General features: G+C 48.0%; 1 protein-coding gene across 1 annotated transcript in view; it reads left to right on the top strand.

Moving 5' to 3' along the window:
* KHDRBS3 (KH RNA binding domain containing, signal transduction associated 3) overlaps positions 1-5,964 on the top strand; it is a 159,873-nt gene extending 153,909 nt beyond the window's left edge. The window contains exons 8-9 of the mRNA XM_007462417.1: positions 3,469-3,527; positions 5,332-5,964. Of these exons, the coding sequence (XP_007462479.1) occupies positions 3,469-3,527; positions 5,332-5,423 (151 nt within the window). The 3' untranslated portion in view covers positions 5,424-5,964. The remainder of the gene's footprint in view (positions 1-3,468; positions 3,528-5,331) is intronic.
* Positions 5,965-18,986: the final 13,022 nt, after the last annotated feature.

Raw genomic sequence — 18,986 nt, forward strand, 5'->3', positions numbered from 1 at the left:
ACTCAGTTTGGTCAGAAAGCAATTGTTTGATTCCTGTTTATAGGTCTCAGTACCTGTCACTGACAGTTCCAAGTTAAACAGTGGGGACCTGTCTCAGTAAAGAGAATTCTTTTCAGTTTTATGAAGAGGTCACTCTCATTGTTTCTGTGCAACGAAGATAAAATTTTAAAGAGCATCACAGCTTTATTTGTCTAAGAGCCATTATGATGTAACTTCTGACCTTTGGAAAGAAGACTGAGGTTCACTTAATTTAGTGCTGAGTTTTCCAGAAGCAATAGCCAATTTATTTTCAACAAAATGAGAATTTATGTTGACTGCTTGTGTCCAGATGCTGTACATGAGCCACGGAGAACGTTAGGGCTGCTCTGCCCAGAGTCTGGGCAGTCCAGCGCAGTGGGATTCGGCAGGGGAAGGGGCACTCGGACTCAGCAGGAGGGCAGGCAGCTGCCCCAAGTCTGCCCAGCCCTGGGAGGCCCAGGTTTTAGACTCAGATGTCTTGACCCGTATTTGGCAATGACATTTTATCAAAAGTTTCGCTTCTAAATTTCTACCCGCAAGACGAGAAAAACCTTCTACTTTAATAGCGGTTCTCATATTGAAAGCTATTAAATCTTAAGAGGTAGGGATGCCATATTTTTTTGCTGTTGCTTGTTTTTGCTGGATTTTTTTCCTTCTTGAATATGAAGGTCTCTCTGTTCCTTTTTCAGCTAGTTCCTCTTTTCTTCTCGCCATAAATGTGTATAATACTGGATGGAAAATTAGGACTACAGAAAGGGAGAGAGGAATTTGAGACCAGAGAGAGAACTAGGCAGTTAGAATTTGCCGGGATCGTATGGCATTGGGTTTCGCGTGGACCCTGACTTCTGTCTCCGAGCATGAGGAGGGATCACGTAAGCCCCAGGGGAGCGAATAGGACACTCTGGAAGAGTGGCAGAGCAGGTGGGAGTCAAGCAGGGACCACCGGATTAAGGGGGCCGGGCACGGCGAGCACCGTCCGCCTCTAGCCTGGGTAGGTGCTCAGCACAGGGCAGAGGTGCGTCCTGAGCCTTGAGCACAGCTGCCGCCCCATGAGCTGTGTGACTCTGGGAGGGGGGCACCCTCGCTGAGCCTCGTCTGTAGAAGCGCAGAGATTCCACGTAGACCCGTGGGCTCATGCCTGTGGAGAAGCTGTCAGGACGGCAGGGGTCCAGCTCAGGAAAGTCCACTCCTCTCAGGCTCCCTTCCTTTTCCCGGGGTTCTCTAGGAGTGAGTGCCAGCTCTCAGCTGCCCTGGAAAAACTGCAGATCGCCACCTGGTCTAATAGGTCAGCCGTGGGAGGGACTGCTCTGTTCCTGGGCTCCAGTTAAAGCAGCCGGTGGAGCCCCCAGCACACTCCAGGCCAGAAAGCTCACACCATCACCGGCCTGGTGCAGTGTATTGATTAGCTTCTGAGGACGTGATGAAACCAGGATAACAAGAATCTGGCCTGTGTTTGCACATGGAGGAAGCATTCTGTGCTGAGGAACATCCCAGCGCAGGCCTTTTATCAATGCTTATTCACCCTGCTTAACACGACTCCTTACAGACGCTCAGCTTGCAGCCTGCTTCCGCCTCTGTGCCCGGCACGCCACGCCCACCGCTCACCCCGTCTTCAGCTTCACCCGGGCTCTCAGAACATGCTCAGGCATCGCCGTCTTGTCCGGACACAGCAGAGGGCGGAGGTGCCCCTTCCTCTGTACCCAGGCACTCAGTTCCTGGAGAGCGAGGGCCCGTGGGGGCCAGGAGAGGGGTGAGACACGGAGGAAGGGCTGTGATGGGGACACAGCCAACCCTGGGAGGTGGCAGTGTGCTCTGAGGGAGCGGCAGTTAGGCTAAAGAGTGGGTGGGAGGCGCTTGGAGGGAGAGGGAAGGGGGACATTTCTGGCAGAAGGAGGCGCCGTCCCCACAGGCTTGAGGCAGACGGGACCGCAGCTCCCCGCCTCGGGCCCTTTCCCTCGTAGGACCTGCCTCCTTGGGCTGTAGTCAGTGGAGTTGATGATTAGCCTCTGGTGATATTTACCTGAGAAACCAAAGGTGGGAGGAGAGGACCAGGTGTGGGTCTCGCCGGTTGTGTCCCCTGTATGTCCCCTGTGAGACTTTAGGCTGGCCTCCCAGCTCTTGTGACCTGCAGTATCCTTGCCTGTGAGATGGGCACGGCAGCCCTGCTTTCTCACCTCAGGAGCTGAGGTGACGGCTGCTCGCGGGGTCTCGGAGCCGGTGCAAGGCGACACCCACAGCATGGATTTTACTACTCACTCCGTGGCTTCCTAGGGTGTTAAAAAGCTGAGCTGGATCATTTTCCATTTTGATTAGAATTTCTTACTTGATTGCATCAAGTTGGAATAATGAGAATGTTTATTTCCAGGACAATCCAAGATAGCAAATTCAGGATGATTGTTTCCCTGCAAAATTAAGAAGAGTGGGAAAGGGGAAAGCAGGAGAGAGTGCGTGAAAGCCCTCCTCCGATACTCAGAATAGCATCCCTACAAAATTAAGAAGAGTGGGAAAGGGGAAAGCAGGAGAGAGTGCGTGAAAGCCCTCCTCCGATACTCAGAATAGCATTAGAAACTGGATTATACCCGCCGTGGTCGAGTCATCCAGATTTTCCACAAATTCGTTCCTGTAAAAGGTTGTGCCTAATTCACATACTTCGTGTGTGTGTAGCCTGTTTTGCATCATCTACAGAATGGCCATGGTGCCAGACCCCCTCCCTCCCGGTGTCTCAGGGATGTTGTGCCTTGGAATACAGCTGTGCCTGTGCTTTGGAAAGATTCCTGGCCTCTGTCCTCACAGACTTGGCCAGGGCTGGTGACTGGACCGCAGGGGCCTTTCCCGCCCCTGTCACACACAGTCCTCCTGCTGGACAGCCACTCCCGATGGTAACGGGATGGTGCTGGGCAAGTAAAACGTTTCATCCCGTAATGTTGTTACTTTATTGTAAAGTGAACTGCCCACGGGTCACACAGCATCGAGTTGTCTGGTCCGTAGGTTTGTGCCTTCCGTGAACTTTGCATCGGTTGGAAAGAAGCCGTGGCTGCCCTTCCTCCTGTCCTCTGTCCCTCACACGAGCCCAGCCCAGGTTCCGGGTGCACAGGCTGTGATTGTCCACCGCACACGCGTCTCCTCTCAGGCCACGCATCCTTCCAGGACAGGGACTCTGCATCCCTCAGGCACCATCAGCGCACTCCCTGTGGACCGGCCAGTTGCTGCGGTTAAGGTGTCAGACACATTTACTGTGAATTAAAGTCGGGGGCCACAGAGGGGCCTGTGATAATTCTAAGGCCTCTGTCTTCTCTGTGGGAATTCCTTTCAGTGTTTATCCCTGCCCTTTATTAGTTATCTTTAAGTTTTAGAATTCTTCCTCGAGTATGATTTAAACTCACAGGCAAGTCAGTTTGTCCTAACTATGTTTTCGTCTTTTCTCTGCTTGTTTTGTTTTGTTCGATACAGTGGTGCTGATTACTATGATTATGGACACGGACTCAGTGAAGAGACTTATGATTCCTACGGTGAGTAAATGGCCAGAGTGGAGCTATAAATAGAAAGGTCATAGAAACAGCTTAAAGATCTTAACTCAGGGGAAATTTCATACAGGCTGAAATTGAGACAGCAGCTCCCTCTCGGTTCATCTGTGCTTATCTAGCTATTTTCAGAAGCTCCTTAAGGTTTAAATTTAATATTTAAAGAGGACTAAAGACTTGCAGACGATTACAGGAATTCAGATTCTAAACTTAGATTTTCTGTTTGGGATGATTGCCATGTGCTGATTTTCTCACTATTGAACAGTTTGCCAAACTGCAGACACTTGATAGAATGGATCTCTTTGAAGTGTCTTTGCTTCTTGACAGTAAAGAAAATGAAGCAGTTGAGACTACAGCCCTACAGTGATTCCACCACCCCCATCCTTATATTTTAATTTATTCGCAATCTCAGTTCCTCTAAAAACATTACGGTGGGAATCATTCAGTAAAGGTTACGGAAGCACTGAGCCAGGAAGGAGATGCACGGCTCTCTCAGGCTTACAGGGAGACATCGAAACCCCGCTCGTTTCAGTGGGAGCTGGCCGAGATGCCGGGGAACCCATGTCCAGAGTCTCAACATGCAGAAGGACGACAGGTTTAATTAAAAGAATTGGCGGCAGCAACTTAACCATACTAAGAAGCTCCTTTGCCACGGGGCAGAGATCAGAGAACGTGAAGCTTCAGTCAGTTGCAAAGCTCTGATGAATGCTTCGTGCCCAGCGCAAGTGAATCAGGATTCTCGTTAAATGGATGTTATGACATTTCTCTGAACATAACTGAAAAACCATTTGCCAGTGTTCCCTTTGAAGTGCATTTTGTTGTATCACCTGCCCCAAGCCTTGATGAGCGCACCTTGGTTTTTTTTGTTGTCGTTGTTATTCGTAACAGACGCTTAAGAGAAATACCTTGGCTTGCTGAATGCTGTCTACTTAAATTGATGCAAGTTAGCTTGAGGGAATGACGTTGATTGCATGTTTGTATCATTTTCAGCGTTTTTTCCTTCACAGCTTTTTTAAATTGGTCTCCGTGGAGGCATGGCTTTTAAATCGCTGTGTGTTCCAGCATGGATGTTAACTGCTTGTTGTCAAAGACCCGCAGATCACTCACTGACGGCCCAGAGATAGGGGTGATTGAATGTCCCTCTGTTACAAATAACATCGTTCGGATGTTAGTATTAGGATGAAAGCAATTTGACATTACGTCATCGAGATTATTTCATATCCAGGAAGTATTTTTGAGGCATAACTCTCCACCCAATACAACTTTCATTGACTCTTTGAAGGACCTGTGGAGAATGAGGCATCATTTCCCCCTCCCAAGCTGCCCGCTTCCATTTTGCGCTCCAGTTTGCTCTCCTTTTGCCTTCACAAATTTTTATCTGTGTTTTCTTTGTTTTTGAAAAAGAAATCCAAGTGACCCTTTTCCCATTCTCTTTCCCATCCGTAGATGTCTTCACGTTTAGCAAGAGGCAGTTCAATTTGCTGCTTGAGTTTGCGAGCATTTGTTAAATGAGTGGCCGAAAGGAAGTTCCTGCAAAGTTGGTTGCCATTTAAGATACAAAACTTATTTGTCTTCCCAGGCTGGTAGGTTTTGCTAGTGAGAGGACCATTTTCCATTGTGTTCGTAATTTTTTTTTTAAAGCGAATTCCCTTGGGTTTTTTTTAGAACCTAGGGGGATACATACCTTCAGTATGGCATCTACCGCTGGTTCAGGGCTAAGTTAGATTCTGAAAAATGAAGCCAGTGGGATCCCTGGCAATGGTCTAACTGTGATTGATCTGACTGACTTTAGGGCAAGAGGAGTGGACAAACTCAAGACACAAGGCACCCTCGGCGAGGACAGCAAAGGGCGTCTACAGAGACCAGCCATACAGCAGATACTGATTGTACTGTCTGATGTTGTGACATAGCCAGTCTCCACCAGTCCTGTATACTGTTCAAAGTAATTGTTTTCTATGAACAATCCCTTTTTAAATAAATCAAAATGCTTAACATCTGAATGGATGGAATTTAAAATTACTTTGTTGAAACATCAACCTGGGCAGAAAAAAAAAAAAAAAAAAAAAAGACATGTAAAATTTTGTCATTTCCAGTCTGTATATGAAAAAATAGGTCATCAAAAGGAAAAAAAAATAACTTTGATTAACTAGTGTTAAACAAAAAAGATAGGTTTACTAAATATGTTAATCCATCCTTTTAACATAAGCCTCACCTTTCATTTTAAAGGTTTCCATAGAAATTTAGTTATTTTATCTTTCAGCCATATGCTAGTTTTTTTTTTTTTCTCTTGCCAACATGCGTAAAAAGGGAAGCCAATTACAAGTGCAAATAATGTGGTATTCTTTTGTAACTCAAGTCTTGAAATGTTCTGTAGTGTTAAGCAAAGTCTCCTCTTGCTTGATACTAAATAAACTTTTGAAAGAAATTTTGTGTGTGTGAGCTAACAATTTCATGTCTCTCTTATTTAAAAAGGCCTTCATAAATAGTCGTAAACAGGGAAAGGATTCATTTAACAATGCTTGTCAAAAAAGGGTCACACTAAACATTGTACAACTTATTTAAAACATGGTATAAAATTAAATGTACCATTATATACTCACCGTAGATTTAAATGCTGTTTAAAGAGTCCAAATGGTATCAAGCTGCTTGAGTGGCACGTTAAAAACTACGCAAAACCAAATCTTGTTTAAAAACTGGTTTTAAAATAACTACTGATTTTCTGAAAAAGATGTGATCAGTTTTCATCTTGTTGAGCGTTTTTTCACTAGTGCAACTTTGGATTTTTTATGAGAATTTTGGTACCTTAATGAACACCTCGCTCCATGCTGGAAGCAATAAGCACAAAGCTTTTAAAGACATTCTGACTTGACTAATTGAGGTCGCACTCGCCAAGGCTGAGGATGTGTAACCCTTAAACGGTCTTCATTTTCAAAGGTAAATAAATCAAATAAGATTTTAATCTCACTTAATTTATCTTAATATAACTAATAAAACCAGGGAGGTTACAACTTAGCAAGTTTCATTATCCATTTTAGAAAGGTTTTAAGATCACCTAAATTCTCATTTTAAAAAGTTTAATTTGTTTTAGTAATCTAAAAAGCCTTAGTTTAGTCAGTTTAATTGGGGCCAATTATTCCCTATTAAATAAATGTAAAACCTCATAACTAGTTGTTTGTAATACATTCTTTGGTTAGTAATTGAGGGCACTTCTTAAAACTGACAAATATTTAATAAAGTTTTTCTTTAATCATTTGGCTAAGTTTTTTTTAATTGTAGATTATGTAAAATGTTTAATTTTTATTTCCTGAGGGGTTTCCTTCTCTTTGAGTAAAAAGGTCTTTTCTTTTGTTAGGAAATGTTGGCCATCTTGGAAAATGAAAGGAAGGTTGTGTCCGTCCAGCAGACACAGGTGAGTGCCTTTGTTCCAGTCATTTGATGTGCTTCTCGGAAGTCACGCGGAACATTTCCCACACTGTTCCCACCACCAGCACTAGTGACTGTGGCTAACTAACTTCCTGAATGTAAGCAAGTCAGACCCAGGGAGCTCTGCGTAATCTGCAGAGGTGGGAGGCTCGGCCGGTCACACTGTGTAAGTAACTCCATTACTTCCCTCAGTAAAAACGTAACAGGCTAGTCGGTAGCATGAAAAATTTTTCAGAAGTATCAAGTGAAAAAGCAGTTTACTGCTAGCGATACTATCGTCCCAATTTTATTTTTAAAAAATAGACTGTATATATTCTCTCTGTATATATTCATAGGCAAAATATTACATGGATATGCTGGAAATTTTTGACAGTAATCATCTTAAGCTTGTGAAAGTATGATTTGTGTGTGTGTCCTTTTCTACTTTGAGTTTTGCGAAACAAATTATTGCTTTTAAAAAGATAAATATACGGTGTATTTTATAAAATTGTTTCATAAAATTTTAACAATAGGGATCTGTGAAGGAAAGGTGTCCTTTATCAGGTCTCACTTTCTAGATATTCTTGCTTTTTCCTCCACCATCAGAAACACTGCTTAGGCCCCGACGTTCTGGAGAATCTTGCTTAAGAGTGTGTGTATCTGAGCCCTGCCCCTCATTGGGTGAGGCTGGCCAAGACCCCCTTTGGACTCAGCACAGGGAGGACCTCGCTCATCTCTCGCAGTTGTTCTGAGCATTAAGTGAGGCAGTGTTGTGAGAGCGTGTTGTAACCTGGAAGGTGATAACAATAACGCAGAGTTTAATTGTTGAAGTTGAACATGCATGTTTCGTATGAAGGGGAAATATATGAGCTTTTTTTTTCCTTAATCACCAAAATTAACCTGAGATAATTAAATTACTCTTAGGAAGAAAATAGTTTTCTTCACTCTCATAAAACAAAATAAGTGTTCTGGGTTTTTTTGTTTCTTTTTTGTTTGTTTGTTTTGGAGGGTTTAGGTTTTTTTGTTTTTTTGGTTTTTTTTTTGGTGCTTCTCTTCTTGTACAGAAAGGGAATGTGGTATGTAACGTATTTTTTCAATTCGTGATGTTATATTGAAATTTTTTCACTGCTTAATAAGTAATTTTTTTTTTTTTTTTTTTTTTAGGAATTGGCATATTGAATAGTAAGTGTAGGTTTCTTTAATCAGAAATTTTGGACAGGTCCCTGGAGGGTAAATCCCCAGATAGTCTTCAGAGCTAATTCATAGGACTTGTTCAATTTTATGTTTATTTTCATTTTATTAAATAATCCACAGCTCCATTGGACTGTAAAAAGGGGTTGTGAGCCAGAAAGGTCAGGAACCACCAGGAATGCTCTTGGACAGGAGTTCTGCTTGGCTTTCTTGGGCTTCCCTTATTTGGCAAATACTCTACTGAGCCTCATTTCTCCCTGTTTCAATAGGAGGACCTGCCGACAAGCAGCCTTCTCCTGTCCCTGAGCGCACCCTGCATCCTTCCCAGATCTCTCCCCTGGCCTTTGCCTACCCCCTGGGGATTCGTTTATCTTCTCATTTGACAACGTTTACTGAGCTCGAGTTCTTCCCCAGATGCAAAGGAGGCACCAGGAACACAAAGATCTATAGGACATGGACCTTACCGCTCAGGTAGTTCAGCATGGATGGAGGTGGTAGATGACACACCAGCACTTGCTGCCCCCGGGGCCTCTGCCCCTAGAAACCATGCCCATCCTTCAGGACTCGGCCCCACACCCTCCCTTCCGTGTCTTCAGCAGTGAAACCACGATCCCTCCGTGCTCTCTGCAACAGTGTGCTCCGCTTATACGTCTTCATTTTAGTGCTGGTACCATATGACTTAGATTGGTTGTAAGTTGCCATTATGACCGAGCCTGTGCTCAATCCCTTTCTATAAATGATTTCGTTGAATCCTCACAACGGTAAGAAGGTGAGTGTCATCTCCATTTTGCGGAGGAGGATGCTCAGGCTTCAAGAGGTGAGATCACCGTGTAGGACCCCAGGCCCTATGACTGGGAGAGCCAGTTTTGGACCATCCACTCTGATCCAGAGTCTTTGTCCTATAACCGTGCTGTTACACTGTCGGCTCTCTGGGCTAGCACACTCGCTCTCCCGTTAGATTAAAGGCTCCTTGAGGGCAGGGGCTGATTTTTATGTCACCTCGTATTCCTAGAAGTACGCCTCACGACGCTGAGTGTTGGCAGACGCCCCTCTGTCTCTGTCCCACCCCGCCCCACATTCCCCCCTGGAGAGATTCTTTGGCTGTAGTTCGGTTCTGAATCTTGCCGTGTTCAAGATACTGCAAGTTGAATAAGTATGAGTGTTCATGCAGACACGTTGGCTGAGCATCTGCTGTGCTGCAGGCAGTGGAGACGCAGTGGTGACAACAGTCTGCTGGGGAAGTGGGCCAGTCAGGCGCCAGTGACTGGGCGGCGACAGATGTAGCGTGGGAGAGACGTGGACGCCAGGCAGGGTGGCGGAGGCGGGACGGGTGCCAGCAGGGCTGTAAGGACCAGGAGAAGGCAACCATGTAGGGAAGGTCTTCTTGGAAGCAGTCGTACCCAGCTCTGTCATTTACCAGCTTTGTCACTTAACCTTACTGAACTTCAGTCTAAACTGCAGTTTCCCCATCCATACAGTGGACACAATCGTGAAATCTACCTCAGTATAGCTGTGAGGATTAGAAGCATGCCTGGCACAAACCTAGGTACGTGCTCTTGCTTGTTGCTTTATGCAGATACTTGGATTATAAGAAAACACAGTTATCTAGGAAATTTCAATTATTTAGGTAATTAGAGAAAGCTGTAGATGATGCTGTCTGTGTGGGCAAGGGGCACATAATGAAGGATCTTGCAAGTCCTGCTAAGAAGCTTAAATACAGTGAGCCCACGTTGAAATGTAATAAATATCCTCTTCACCCTTGAGCTGGCCCTGCTGCATCCCTCTAGGCAGAGGTGGTGCCTTTTTGAGCCTGTGTTCCAGCAGGAACTTTGTACAAACCTCTGTTTGCACTGGTTATTGATCTGATAGCCAGATGGTGAGAGCCTTAAAAAGGGGAGGCCTAACCTTTCCATCCTTTTGTTCCATCTCTTAGCACAGGACTTGGCAGCCGAAAGTATTGAGCAAGACAGTGAATGTGAAAGAATGACATTGTCGGTGCGATCAATATGATTCGTTAATAGGCAGTGTTAGGAAGGGATAGGAATAGCTCACAGAGACCCAAAAGAAGGAAGAAAAGAAATCACTCATGTAAATAGTAATAGTCTAACTCAAAATTAGACAGTGACTCTAGTCACTGTGTACAGACAGGTCCCAGAATTTAAAACAGATGATTTGATGAAAAAAATTAAAATGTAGTCAAAAATCTAATAAACCAAGTTAAGCCGCTTTACAGGTTATATGTGATAAGTATAAATAATAAAGTTAGTTATCTTATATGTAAATCATATCTACTGTTTATAGTGATGTCCTATTTATATTGATTTATATTGTAGGAATAGAAAAGAAAAAATCCATCATTATGTTTAAAATAACAAAATCTACTTTATGCTTGATTCTGTTTCCATCTTTGAGGAAGGTTGTGGAACACTTTAAAATCTGAATTCCATCCTCCCCTTATCTAATGGAAAATCCTTTCCAGTTGAAGCTGATTCTGGATGGGATTCTTGTTCCAGGAATCCGGTTATCTTTCAGGGACCAGCACCGACTGCTGCGCCTGTTCCTCTCGTCTTAGTGTGAGTCCTTCCGCGGGTCCCAGCGCACCATCCTGGTGCGGCCTGCGCCTCCAGCTGCTCCCCCACCCGCCGTACCGCTCTCAGCCTTGCCCTGCTGCAGCCTTGCTCTCCGATGCCCTTCGCGGTGCTCTGATACCTGTGCCACTGTCTGCCTGAAATCACATTTCCTTACTCCTCTCCCCAGCTGTCCATATAGCTGGTCAGTACTGGTCTGTCCAACTTTGGAGTGAGACTTGAAGCATCACCTCGCTCAGGAAGTCTTCCTTGGCCCAGTGTCTCCACATCCCCCTGGGTGCAGAATCCCTGCTGGAGGGCCCTCATCTGCAGAATATGGGGTCTTACGATTGACTGTTTACTCTCCTTTCCATCCCCTCCCCCCCGAACGTGAACATCTTCAGTGCAGGTGCCGTGGCTTAGCACAGCCGTCATGTAGGTGGTGAGTGAAATGAACAAGGTGGCGTGGTGTCTCCTGGTCAGTGTAGATTAGGACTTCACCGGCTTCATCGGGTCAAGTTAGAGTCATTCTTCCGCTGGAAGAGAATTTACCAGGTTGTTAAATGTTGCCGCTCGCATATGCACGTATGTAAGAGCTCACCCGGCCACCACGGCAAGATCCAGGCCTTTCCTCACCTCCCCACGTCTGCTCACTGCCACACTTCCTAGCACCTAACAGGCTCTCAGAACACAGAGGTGGAACAGATGAGCGGACGCCGCTGTGACGGGCGCGGGGCTGGAGGTGCCCCTCCTGAAGCCGATCTCTGCTCACTTGTTGACGTGTTTGCCTTTCTCACCAGCGGCACCACTTCAGGTTCTTTAAAGACGGAACCACGTCTCATTTGACTTTCCGTCCAGATCCCAGCGAGGTGCCTGGCGCAAAGCGGGGGCTGACGGTGCTCACTGAGGGGCGAATGACTCAATGAATTAATGAGCAGACGACGCTGTAATTCTTAAAATACTGACACTGAGCCCTTCTCACTGTTAGTTTGGTTTATCAGTGGAAATGAGATAATTGACTTCTGTAATCATTGGCTTTTTCAGTGGAAAAGGAGAAGTTGGAAAACAAAAACATGCCCTATATTTAGTAGGTGATAGCACGTGCTCGGTACAAAATCCAAAACTTCGGAAAAAGGGTACAATGAAAAAGCTGGTCTTAATTCCCACCCCTGCCTTCAAACACCCAGAGGCAGCTGTTGGTCTTGGGGTTTTTTTTTTTGTTTTTTTTTTCAGAGATAGAAAAACATGTGCTTTGCTTCTTCACAGACCAATGGTTACTGTTTTTAACATACAGAACAGTACACTGTTTTTTATACCTGCCTTGTTTCACTTTAGAGTATACCTTTGAGTTCCTTTTCTATCATTTTAAATTCTAAAGGGACGTTTTTCTTTTTATTGGCTGAATAATATTTATATGAACACACCATAATTTAAACAACTGTTGACAAGTAGTTTTGCTTCCAGTGTTTTGCATTCATTAAAGACAGTGCTAGAAAGCACAGCCCTTCGTCTCTGTTCTTGGGCACGTTCGCATACATCTGTAGAGTAAGTCTCTAAGGTAGATTTATTGAGTCATTACATTTTCTTAGAGTTATTACTATATTGCTCCCCGTAGAGGTAATGGTGTATCTTAATATGCTTTCCTGAAGGAAACTTGAACCCTCAGTGCTATACTCTCCATCACAGCGTACAACTGTTAGCACCTGCGGGGAGGCGGGGGGCGGCCACACAGAAAACTCACCCGTGCAGAGTGGGTTCACAGTGGTCTTTCCTTCCCACGGAGGTGGGCACGTGGTGGGCTGGATCCCCGTGCGAGCAAGTGAGTGAGGACAGCTCTGGGTGCTCGGCTGTGTCCTACAGGGATGGTGAAAGACCGGCCTTCCTCGGGCTCCCGCTGGTCTCCTCTCACTCCTGGAGCCTCCTTTCACGAGCCGACGGATTCTAAGGCCGACCTGCAGCGGCAGGCCCTGTGCTCAGCACTGTGGACGCACCCGGGGGAGGGGAGGGCTCCGCTCTTAAGGGGCCCACGGTCTCTCTGAGGAAGCCGGCCCCCAGCTGGCCCTTCCGTCCGCTGTATCTTTGCCCACCTTCTCGTCTCCTCTGGGTATCCAGAGCCTGCCGGTTCCTCAAGATCTTCTCTCTCTCCTTCTGCCCAGAGAACCCTTGTCTCTCTTCACTCTGAGAGTACTGGCCAGTAACACCCAAGTGGCGAACACCTAATTCTGATCTGCTGATTGACGTGTGGGCTGTCCTGCAGCCCCGAGAAGTCCTCGGGGGTCAGGAGCAAGCCCGTCATGTGTAATTTAAGAGCACGCAGTCATCAAGCCATTCAAGAAATAGGCACTGATGAATTAAACAGCACCCTAATGAACAGATGCACTGTATTAGCACTGTATTACCTTTATTTAAGTATTAGCCTTTAAAATAACTGTCTGTGTCTGGTTCGTCCTGGCACACCGGTGCCGTGTGCGGGGGCCAAGGCTCAGTGTCCCTGGCTCCGCGAGCGGTCATGACAGGCAAGGTGAAGGCAGAGGGTGCAGAGGCACAGGTCACGAGCTCTGGCCGAGGAAGGGCGAGGAGGGAAAGGCTTCACAGAGGAGGAGAAACCTGAAGCGGGGTTTACAGTTAAGTCGAAATCTCCAAGCAGCAGACACCCGAGGAGATGTCAGAGTTGCCAGGCTGGTGGGCGGGGAGGAAGGGAGGGGCCTCGTGCGTCTGGGGACGAGTAAGCAGTTGCTGGGAACTAAGGGGCAGGTGCCGGTGGGGGGCAGGGGGGGAGGCGGGAGGGGGGGGCAGGGCTGGGGCACATCACAGGGAGCCTCGAGGACGGGCCCCTCCCCTGCCCCTCCCCCCCCCCTACGCATCTGTGACCAGAGCAGTGAGGAGCAAGCGTGGCGAAGGCCGTTGTCTTCTCTTGTGATTAGGTTCTGTTTTGTGTTTTGTTTCCTTCTGGTTGCCGCTTGGGTTTTGAAACAACAGTTTTGTTGTAATTAGCACGTCAGAATATATTGTTTGGTGTTAGTAAATAAAATTTTGTTTAAATATACCTGAAAGCTGAGTCTCTTCTCAGGTGACAGGAAGGCAAGGACAGTGCCAGTGTGTATCCATAGGAAGTCACTGCACATTTTAGTACGGGAAGTTCCATGTGAAAAGAGGCATGGCCATCCTGAAAGCCTCCTACCCATACATGTCATAACGGGGAGGAGTCTTATCATCACCGTACTGTTGAATCACTCGTCTGCCTTACTGAACACAAATCTTTTATGTCCTTAATCTCTACAATTCTCTTTTGCATTGTTTTCCATAAGTATTCTCATTTCTATCAAATTTCAGTTTGCCTGCTTCCTCTGCCTGAATCCTGCCATTCCCACCAGAGTGTAAATAATTTGTTACTTGGAAGTATACAAATATATATCATTTTCCTCTCTTTCAGGAACTTTCCTTCCAATTATGGACTGCTTAAGAATAATCAACTCACCAACGTGCCTAGTCAGTAAATGAATTCACTTGAGAACTTGAAAATAATCACTTTTTTTTTTTTGTACAACTTTGTTTCATGAAATGTTTTATAAAATGGTATGCTTTTTAATTTGGAAAGTCTGTTTGAGAAAGGGAAAGAAAGTCAATCTCTTTGTCTCCTCATAACAGAAAAGAAATGATTTGTGTATTGCTTAACAAAGGCTGCCCATTTCAGTCTCTTGTGCTTTAATATAAACCTAGAAAAACAAAGGCTTGTCATTTCAGCCCAGCTCTAAATTCTGCACACTTGAGAACCATATATGGCTGCAACTCACAGCTCACAAGAAGTCAAGCCTCGGCACAAATTCCAGCTTTGAAAATGATTTATCCAACTCAATTATGGACCAATAAACATGAACATGTTATGCCAAAAGTACACCGCCACATAAAAGGTTAATTATAAAGGCTTCTTCGGGAAGCAGTGGCACTGTCAGAATGGAAACCCGATTTTCATGCCTCTGTAATTTGTTGCGGAACATAAAGGTCGTCATCCCCATGGACAGTATTATTCAGTTCCTTCTCTTTTCATCACTTACTGGTGCTTTGTGATTTTAATTCAGTACGCCCCGGGAGGGAGGATGCGTTTTATTCCTTCTGCTAGAAGCTCACACAACACGCTTCCTAGTCTTGGAATTTCGGAAACAGTCTTGTGCATCATTAAGTTGTCACTTTCTTACCTCAAAGACACATTCCCTCAAGGTGTTCACTTTTTACCGGGTACCGTGTTGGGAGCATTGTGTTAAAAGCACAGAACAACTTCTGATAGGTTTGCTTTTCCTTATCCTCTCGTGATGCACCCTAAAGACATGATCTTCTGCTCCTGCAGTTGGCACTTTTGCGTTTGTCAGATACGTGTTTCTCCATCTGAGGAGTGCAAGGAATAAAGGCCCGCGTCCCAGAGGGCCGCGGCAGTGCTGCAGTGAGTGGGTGTGGGTGCTCACCAGAGCACGGTCAGCAGTGCCCCTGTGTGGAATTAATCCTAAACAAGCAGGAACTTTAGGATGGGAGCCAGACTGTCGTAAGTGGGGAAGAATTTGAGCTCCCTTTCTGCCTGCAGCCTTTTCCCCTGCTGAGTTGGGGACACAGTCATAAAGCTGCAAGTGAAATCCCAGGGATTCGAACTGTCCAACTCACCTCCTGTCTGTCCCGCCTCTCCCAGCCTCACTCTCGCTGCCTTAGTCTTGGCCTCATGCTGTGCCGCCTGTATCACTTAAATTCACTGAGCACACATTTACTGAGAGCCTCCTACATGCTGGGCACTGCCCTGCGTGTGAGAGCACAGGCCGGAGCAGAGGGGCTCCTGCCTCGAGGAGCTTACATCCCAGTGTGGGGAGCCAGGCCATCACCCGCAAACCAGAGGACGCCAGGCAGTGACAGAGCTGGGGGCGAGAGAGCACAGTCACGGGAAGAGGGGTTAGACTTGACTTTGGGCCATAGGGGAATAATAAGGTGATGTTTCAGCCATGACCTAGAAAAGTAAAGAAATGAGCTACGTCAAGACGCTAACAGGTGCCGGGATCCTGAGGTGGGAACACGAGGGCTGGAGGAGCCCCGAGGATGCAGGAAGGAAGTCAGGGTGGGGGCGGGGCCTGAGTGTGGAGGGCCGTCTCCGAGGTGTAGTTCAGAGGGACTATCGGGCACGCTGAGCCCAAGAGGAACGCTCTCCATCCGATGTATATCTCAACAGAATCACTTCGGCAACCACGTGGAGAAGCGGTGGTAGTGGGGCAAGGTAGGGGGGGACCTGTTAGAAGCCCCTGCGGTGAAGGTCAGAGGGAATGCTGGCATGGCCCGGGGTGGCAGCCCTGCAAGTCCTGAGGACCGGCCAGACTTGAGACGCACTTAGAAAGTAGAGCCGATAACACTTAGCCTACAGGTTGGATGTGAGGTACAGAAAAGAAGGGGTTGGATGATGCAAAGATTTTGATCTAGAGCCATTGGGAAAATAGAAACTTCTTTCTGAGATGGGAAGATTGTAGAAGGGACTGTTTAAGATACAGATCTGAAGTTTGAGGGGAGATCTCAGCTGGAGATGGGAATCTGAGAGCCGTTAGAATATAGATGTCTTGTAAAGGTATAGCCTGAGTGTGGACATGAGAGAACAGGCCCAGGGAACATACAACACGTACAAGTCAGTGAGATGACGAAGTGCCAGAGCCCAGGAAGGAGCTGCCGGGAGGTAAGAAGAGAACCAAGAGTCCTGCCCTCGACGGCATGTGTAGAGAGGGTTTCCCGGAGGAGGGCCGTGACCCTCTGCTGCAGGGGGCAGGTGACATGAAGAAGACTGGACACGGTAGCCGCGTAGAGGCCGTGCTGGCCATGCCTTGCTTCAGAGTGAGGCCTGGGCAGATTCAGGAGAGAATGGAGCAGGCAGACCTCGGAGGTACTAGGGGTTCGCTTCCAGACCACGCAGTAAAGGTAACAAACACTGCAGTAGTAAAGTGAGTCACAAAGGTTTTGGTTTCCCAGTGCGTGTAAAAGACTACGGTGCAGTGGAAACATGTTAAGTGGGCGACAGCATCATGTCTAAAAAAACAAGATACATACTTTAATTTTAAAAGACTTTATTGCTGAAAAATGCTAACCATCACCTGACAACGCAGGGTTACCACAAACCTTCAATCTGTAAGAAGCGCGGTATCTGCGAAGCGTAATAAAGCGAGGTCCGCCTCTGTAGTCAACTCTTCCAAGGAGTTTGCTTTAAAGTATCGCTGGAGAGGGCTGTGGCCTCGAAATTTGAGAGCGTGGGAGAGAGTGAGGGTGCTGGGGAGATGCCCCGACAGGAGCACAGGAGCGGGCGTGGCTGACAGCAGCGCAGATGGCGGGGATGGGGCCGGGCGGGGAGGTGGGGACAGCTCGGCATGTACGCGCACCGGGGCTCCTGCTGCCAGGGCTGTGTGACATCGCCCTTCAGAGGCGCGGCCAGCACCCTTGGGGCGCCCGCGGCTTCTCCGATTGTTGCTCAGGCCCTCCGCGATTTGGCCCCTACCGACCCCTCCAGCCTGAAATCCCCCCTGCGACGACCATCCTCAGGTGGCTCTAATTCTGCACGCCAGCTGGGGGCAGGGCCTGGCTCCCCACTCGGCCGCCCTGACGCTGCGCACCGTGTGCCCCCGTGCGTCCCCCTCACGGGGGGCCGCTCGAGGCCCTTCGCCCGGGCCGTCGGTACCCGTTCATTGCGTTTCACCTCAGCACACGCGTCCTGTCGGCCTGGTCACCTCTCTGCTTGCTCCGTGCTCCCTGCCGTTTCAGGACGTGGCAGGGAAAAGGAAATGATGACATACACACAGCTCAGAGCCCCAAGGCCTCACTGCGTGGCCCCCGGGGAGGGAGATCTGGGACCCGTTTGCATCACAGGGATCTGGAAGCGCTGAGATTCTGCCAACTCGTGTGCCTCCTTTAAGACTTGGTGCCAGAAGCTCTGCCCCAGAGACCCCTGCCTGGTTGTCACACTGCGTTAGAGTCACTGGCCTCCTCGTGGGTCCTGCGCTGGCTCCAGGGCCCTGCAGGCCCCACTTCATCCCAGGTGACAGTGTCCCCAGCTCAGCCCCGGGCCAGACCCCGAACGGGCTGGGGAGGAGGTGTGAGAGGGTGCGGCTAGCCCTGAACAACTGGACAAAAGTCTTTCGATTTGAAATTCCACTTTACTTTTCTCCAGCTAAGCTGGTTTTGGTCCGTCTCAGCGGGGCTTCCTCCTCGGCCCGTCTGTCAGCAGCAGCTTTCAAGCATGGCAGGCTGAGATAGCCATTCTAGCGTTTGATTTTTAAAGGATCTGAGCGACTTCCCGTGGTTTTAAAAATAACAGCTGATGGCTTTTTCAGTGTGTATTTAACTGTCTTCAACCCTTAGAGCTAGCTTTTTAAAGGGATGCCTTGGTGGAGTTGTGAAAATCGCGACCACGACGCCGAAGGAGCTCTGCTTTCTGCTAGTCCGACGGCCCTGCCTTCGGTGCGACTTAAACCTTGCAAAGTGGCCCAGGCCTGGTGCTCTTGCATTGCATTATGGGAAGCTCCGACAAAGGGATGCTTCTGTGCAGAAGCTAAGAGCTTCTCGTCCGTGTTCTGGCTCCGTGGTGATTTCGAGTCCCTCCCCGGGCCGCCTGGCTCTGGCCTCTCTCCCGGTGCCCACGTCCGCGCCCACCTTCCTGCCTTTAGACAGCACCTTCCCCAGCAGCCTGTCCCAGATGGCTTGCTGTCCTTGCTCTGCCCTCACCCCAAACGCTCGTCCTCCAAATTGTCCCTCATTTTGGCTCATGGAGGTGACCCAGCACAGGGCATCCTCTGGAGGCACAGCGCACTCCCTGCAGCCCATACCTGGGTGCACTTGTTATCAACTGCCGTGTAACCGACCACCCCAGGACTTAGCCGCTTAACAGAACAAACATTTACAATGTCACACATTCCCTGAGGGTCGAGAATCGGGACTGTTTCTGGCTCAGAGTCTCACGAGGGTGCGAACTGTCAGCAGGGGCTGCGGTCCCTGGAGGCTGGAGAATCCACTCACCGACTCACTCACGGGGCTGCTGGCGGGAGGCTCTGGCCCTTGTCCCACGGGCCCCTCCACAGGCCGCCCGAGGGTCCTCACGACACAGCGGCCAGCCTCCCGCAGAGCAATAGGTCCAAGAGAGAGAGTCCCCAAGCGAGGGGGCCACAGGCTCGGCCCTGATTTCAGAAGTTACATCACGTCGCTTCCTCCACAGGCTTGTGGTCCTTACCCCCCCTCCCCGGCCCGCCCCCACCCCGCGGGATAGTGTGGCCGGGGGACTGCT

Source organism: Lipotes vexillifer, unplaced genomic scaffold (genome assembly GCF_000442215.2).
Source record: "Lipotes vexillifer unplaced genomic scaffold, Lipotes_vexillifer_v1.1 scaffold981, whole genome shotgun sequence".
In the NCBI taxonomy this organism is placed as follows: Eukaryota; Metazoa; Chordata; class Mammalia; order Artiodactyla; family Lipotidae; genus Lipotes; species Lipotes vexillifer.